The following is a 5,335-nucleotide window of genomic DNA, read 5'->3' as shown; positions in this document are numbered from 1 at the left end:
CTAATAGTCCCTATCCCACTTATCTTGTGATGTAAGGCTGATGTAAAGGTGATGTAGGGATGCAATGAGGTGGTGGACACGCCTGGAAAGCTAGATGCTCTGCCAAGGAAAGGAGTGACATCTAACACTCTTGGATTCCCCTTGCCAAACCACCAGCATGGCCTGAGACATACAACAGGTACTCCAAGTTTCAGCCTGAAGAACTACTGTATGGGGAGGCAGAATAATGTTCAGACTGTCCAGAGGTAGAAGAGTCTTCACTGATGTTCCCTCTGCCTAAAATGTGGTTTCCTCTAAGTATGCCTGGCACATTTCTCTATCTCCAGGAGGGACCACGGAGCCTGGCACACTGTGGGTACCCATTAACTCTTTCACTATGGAGGCTGTTTCCAGGACTAGTGTGACAATGCTCTCCTCCAAGGCATCATCTGACTTCGGGGACTGATTGGTGCACAAGCTCCTTGGGATCGTTGCTTTTCTGCTCCCTGTATCCCTTCATTTCCTTTGCCTGGGGTAGGTACATTCAAAAAAACCTCCTATCCAGGGGTCACAAACTCCAATGTCCCTACTCAATGACCAGAGCAATACTCTGAGAAGACAGTAGAAATTGGTGGAGGGTGTGGTGACCTGGGGCAGCTGTTGTTAGGAGGAAATGCAAGCCCACTTTTTTCCCAAGAGATTTTCAAGAGAAGCCACAAATCCATAATTTCCCTGCGTTCTCCTGGCTGTAAAACGTCAGTTACTGAGTTTTTTCTCTGGCCATGGGATTTCCCAGGCAAGAATACTGGAGTGGCTAGCCATTTCCTACTCCAGGGGAATCTTCCCACTCCAGGGGATCTTCCCGTCCCAGGGATGGAACTGGTGTCTCTTGCATTGGCAGGTGGATTCTTCTATCACTAGCGCCACCTGGGGAGCCCAACAGGCCAGTTCAGTTCAGTTCAGTTCAGTCGCTCAGTCGTGTCCGACTTTTTGTGACCCCATGGGCTGCAGGACGCCAGGCTTCCCTGTCCATCACCAACTCCCGGAGTTTACTCAAACTCGTGTCCATTACAGTTTTGAAATTTTAGAAACTGCGGCCTTCCCTCACTGTAGGGATGAGAAAATTGGGTCCAGAGAGGGGGAGACATTTTCCAGAGGCAACACAGTCAAGATCAGAGCCCAGGTCCACTTGTCCACTTTCTTCCTCTCTCGGCCTCTCCCTTACTCCCCCTCCCTCTCCCCCGCAGCCCCCAACTCCCCATCTTGACTGTGCGTCTTTCAGTCTCTCTGGCGTGGTCTGCTCTGTATCTCTCTGTGCATCTTTCAGTCTCCGTCTCCATCTCCGAGTCTGTCCTGTGCGCATCTCTGTGCGATTCTCTCAGCATCTCTGCCTTTGTCCCCTACCCTGATGTTCTCTTAGACATCAGACCTTCGAAGCTGGATGCAGAAGCCACCCCGCTCCAGCATCCCATTCTGCGGCTCGTGCCTCCTCCTCCCGCTTCTCCGCCCCCGCCCCAGATTTCCGGTGGAGCAGGCAGGCAGGCGGGCCAGCGGGCGGGGTACCCACGGGGCCCGCTGCCGTCAGCGTCCCTTCCCGGCGGCCGCGACCCCTCCGCGCTGACCTCACCCGCGCCGCCGCCTCGCGCAGATATAAGCAGCGGCCCCGCGGCGAAGAGGGCAACCGGCGCCCCGGGTCCTACCAGCGCTCCTCGACTACTGACCCGCCGACCCCAGACCCCGAATCTCCGGATTGGAGCCCAGGATCCCGGACCGGTGCGTGGAGCTCGTGCCGGGCAGGTAACCAGCTGCGGGCGGCGGGCGGCGTCCGGGGCCCGGGAAAGGGGGGGCTTTACCCGCCCTCCAATGCGCCCCGCGGAGAGCGGCGGCTTTGGAGCTCCGAGCGCTCCCGGGAGGGGCGCTGCGCTTCCACCCCCGGGTCTTCCACGGCGCAGGCCGGGGCCCGACGGAGGCACGGCGCGGCCACAGGGCTGGCGGCCCCTCCCGGCGCGCACGTCCCGGCCTTTGGAGCCGCACATCGCGGGGAGGTTCGCATCCCACCGCTGCCGGGCTTCCCCAAGCTGGAGGTACGCGCCAGGATGCCGGGGCTGCGCTGGGCAGTCAAGGGACCGGCGGGAAAGCCTGGGAGTTAGAATTCGAATCCGAATCTTACAGACTGTTCACGGTGGCAACCGACCTCAGTCTGAGAATCTCACTCTCGGAGCTAGAAATAGGATTTAGCCCATTGAAATTAGCCTCTTAGTGTTAGAATTTGATTCCTAGCCTGGCCCTAGAATCTTAGCATTGGAAATAGAGTCAGGGTTGCAATCAGAACGCTGTAGATGGCGTGTTGGAATAAAAACATTGCTTTGGGAACCTTGGGGGAGAATTTTAGCCTGCGACGCTGCAGGTTAGCGTCCTGGCCGTTGGGCCCGCGCCGCAATCTTGATGGTTACACCTCTGTCATTGAGAAGTGGCGGTGGAGATGGGGTCCCTGACTCTCGCAGGTAGACCTGGGGGTGGGCAGGCTGTCCAAGCATCCTTAGGGCTGAGGATGCCCAGGACTCAAGGCAGGTCCTCCAGCTGACGTCACCCAAATGTGGCAGGTGGTCCTGCTCCTGGGAGAGCATTTGAACGGTTGATCCTCCCCAGCTCACCCCAGGCCTCGGGTATCCCCCAGGACAGGAAAGAGAGCCATAGAGCATGCTTGGACGGGAGCGCAGCGGTGTACCTTTTTTCTCTTCCTGTCTCCCTGCCCCAGACGCCAAGATGCCTGGCTCTTGGTTTCTGCTAGCCATGGCTTTGACCCTGACCCTGACCGGTGTCCCCGGAGGCCGCGCACAGCTGGATGTGGCCCAGCAGGAGGCGGACCTGTCCGAGCAACAGGGCCTGGAAGACCTCCTGCGCCAGGCGGAGCGCCTCCTCCTCTTCCGGGAAGACCTCCAGCGACTGCGAGAACACCAGGATGACAGCGTATCTGGTGAGGGCTGGGACTGTGTGGGGCTGCGGGTTGAGAGAAGGACGCCGACTGGAGAGGGTTAGGGGAAACCCGGCCACAGAGGAGGGAGAGACTTAGTCATTCAGCCTCTTGCCTTTCAGAAACTACCCCTGGCCACACCTTTGGCAGGTGGTGAGTTGACTGCTTCCTGGGATCAGATTCCTTTTCCATCTCAGTTCTGGGAATATTTCAGAGAGCAGACCTTCAGTGGGAAAGAGTCTGTGCCAGGGAGAGAGAGTTTCTTTGTGTGTTACAGTGTGAATTACTAGGCACCTGTTCATACTAGACACCGGTATGCCAGGCACCCTTCTAAGTACTTGAAACCCCTTGTAGCAGGATTTGATCTTCCTAAGCGTCAGATCCTAAATCTGTCTGCAATGCAGAAGACCCAGGCTCAATCCCTGGGTGGGGAACATGCCCTGGAGAAGGAAATAGCAACCCACTCCAGTATTCTTGCCTGGAGAATTCCGTGGAGAGAGGAGCCTGGCGGGCTACGGTCCATGGGGTCTCAAGAGTCGGATGCGACTTAGCAACTAAACCACCGAAGCCTCAGATAGGTAGTTATTACCCTTCCCCACCCCCATTTTACTCAGAAGGAAACTGAGGCTCAAAGAAGTTGAGTTGCTTATGGTCACACAGCTGGGGAGTGGAACCAGAGGCCATGCCCTTGACCACCTGTGTGAGTGTGCCTGGGTCTATGAGGCCTGAGAGGCAGGTGCAAGGCCATGAATCTGGGTGAATGCTGTGGGAATCTGTCTTGCCTGGAAGGAAGGCTGGAGTGGGCATCTGCAGGTCATGGGGTCCCTCACTGGCCTCTTTCCTTCCACAGAGTCTCAGATCTTTCAACCCGATTGGTTCTCCAAGCGTCAGCATCCTGGCAAAAGGGAGGAGGAGGAGGCAGACGAGGCAGTGGAAGGAGAAGAGGAAGGAGGGGCTGCGGGACTCCACAAACGGCAGCACCCTGGCCGGAGGGGTGATGTGGCGGCATGGGCGGTGGACGCGGGTCAGCAGAAGCGGCAGCATCCTGGCCGGCGCGCCTCCTGGCTTGGGTACGCTGTCACTAAGAGGCAGCACCCAGGCAGACGGCTGGTGGACCCCAGGGCCCAAAGGAGCTGGGAGGAGGCAGGGGAGGACGAGGATGAGGGTGGAGAGCTGATGTCCGAGAAACGCCAGCATCCTGGAAAGAGGGCCCTGGGGAGCCCGTGCGGACCCCGGGGACCCTGCGGCCAAGCCAGCCTTCTTCTGGGCCTCCTCGATGACCTGAGCCGAGGGCAGGGGGCTGAAGAGAAGCGGCAGCACCCTGGGCGGCGAGCGGCCTGGGCCAGCGAGCCCCTGGAGGAGTGAGCCCCATTGCCTGTAAACTCAGTTTGTGGTCTAAGAGCGTCTTGAGCCCTGTGCACCCTACCCCCTGTGACCCCCCTTTTCCCCTCCTCCTTAGATGCCTGACCATACTCCCGAGCCCCCAGTTTACACACATGTCAAACTCTTGCCTCGCCTGCCTATATCAGGGACGTGAGAAAGCCAGCCGATGAGTTCACACCCTGTGTCACCCACCTCGGCATCTCTGGCGAGGCGACAGACCCCAGAGTCCCTCTCCCCCACCCCGGCAGGCCTGCTCCCCTCCCTAGCCCTAAGATGAGCGTGCTGTGTCTTCTAAGGGACCCCCAGAGTGGAACAGGGTGCCACTGATGTGAGCAACCAGGGAGGGTGGGTGGGGTCCAGATCCAACTTTCAGCCCTTGCCACGTGCCAGGATTTGCCATGTATACACTTCACCCCCGGCACCCAGGATCTCATTCTCTTCTTGGGTATCCTTTTGTGGGTAGGAAGAGCCCCTCCCCACAGCTGTGTTCCGCTTGGGAGAAACATTGTAGGTGGCGCTGTGCTGCATGGTGGCTAAGGGAATAAACACTTGCAGGAATTTGTAAACGACACCCTGGAAGCCGTGGTTCGTATGTATCCTTCTAGGCACCTTTCTCCTATCCGTGTTAATAAAACCTACATCTGGATAACATCAGCGGTTGCAGTTATATCTCAGCTGGTGTGGGATTTATCTTTACAGCATTGAGAGGGAACAGGCTGAGAGTCCCCAGCTCTGCTGAGAAGGGAATCAGGGAACTTGCAGGGGTGAAAAGTCCTCTCCACCATCCCCAGCTCAGAACAAGCTCCAGGGAGGTGGACGGGAGCTTTGGAGCCCGTTTGACACCTGGGAGACTGAGGCCTGGAGAAGAGGAGGGACTTGCCAGAAGACACACAGCTAGCTGGGGCGGAGCCACGGGTGTGAGAGGCAGCTCAGGACCCTGACTTGAGTTTGCCTGATTGGTGACAGGGCTGGGCTGGCCCAGTTTTATAATCATCATCG

At 57.9% G+C, this 5,335-nt stretch overlaps 1 protein-coding gene across 3 annotated transcripts; it reads left to right on the top strand.

Moving 5' to 3' along the window:
• The first annotated feature begins 1,664 nt into the window (after nt 1-1,664).
• TRH (thyrotropin releasing hormone) lies at nt 1,665-4,676 on the top strand. Of its 3 annotated transcripts, none has more exons than XM_019984141.2 (3): nt 1,665-1,776; nt 2,738-2,956; nt 3,804-4,676. In XM_019984141.2, the coding sequence occupies exons 2-3, from the start codon at nt 2,746-2,748 to the stop codon at nt 4,316-4,318; spliced, it is 726 nt and encodes a 241-aa protein (XP_019839700.2). In that variant the 5' UTR covers nt 1,665-1,776; nt 2,738-2,745; the 3' UTR covers nt 4,319-4,676. The 3 variants fall into 3 exon arrangements, with proteins under 3 accessions (XP_019839700.2, XP_070632982.1, XP_070632983.1); XM_070776881.1 differs by having other exon boundaries at nt 1,674-1,752; XM_070776882.1 differs by lacking the exon at nt 1,665-1,776 and adding an exon at nt 1,948-2,063.
• Nucleotides 4,677-5,335: the final 659 nt, after the last annotated feature.

The sequence above is a fragment of the Bos indicus genome, chromosome 22, assembly GCF_029378745.1.
Source record: "Bos indicus isolate NIAB-ARS_2022 breed Sahiwal x Tharparkar chromosome 22, NIAB-ARS_B.indTharparkar_mat_pri_1.0, whole genome shotgun sequence".
NCBI lineage: Eukaryota > Metazoa > Chordata > Mammalia > Artiodactyla > Bovidae > Bos > Bos indicus.
This window is presented reverse-complemented; position numbering and strand designations above follow the sequence as displayed.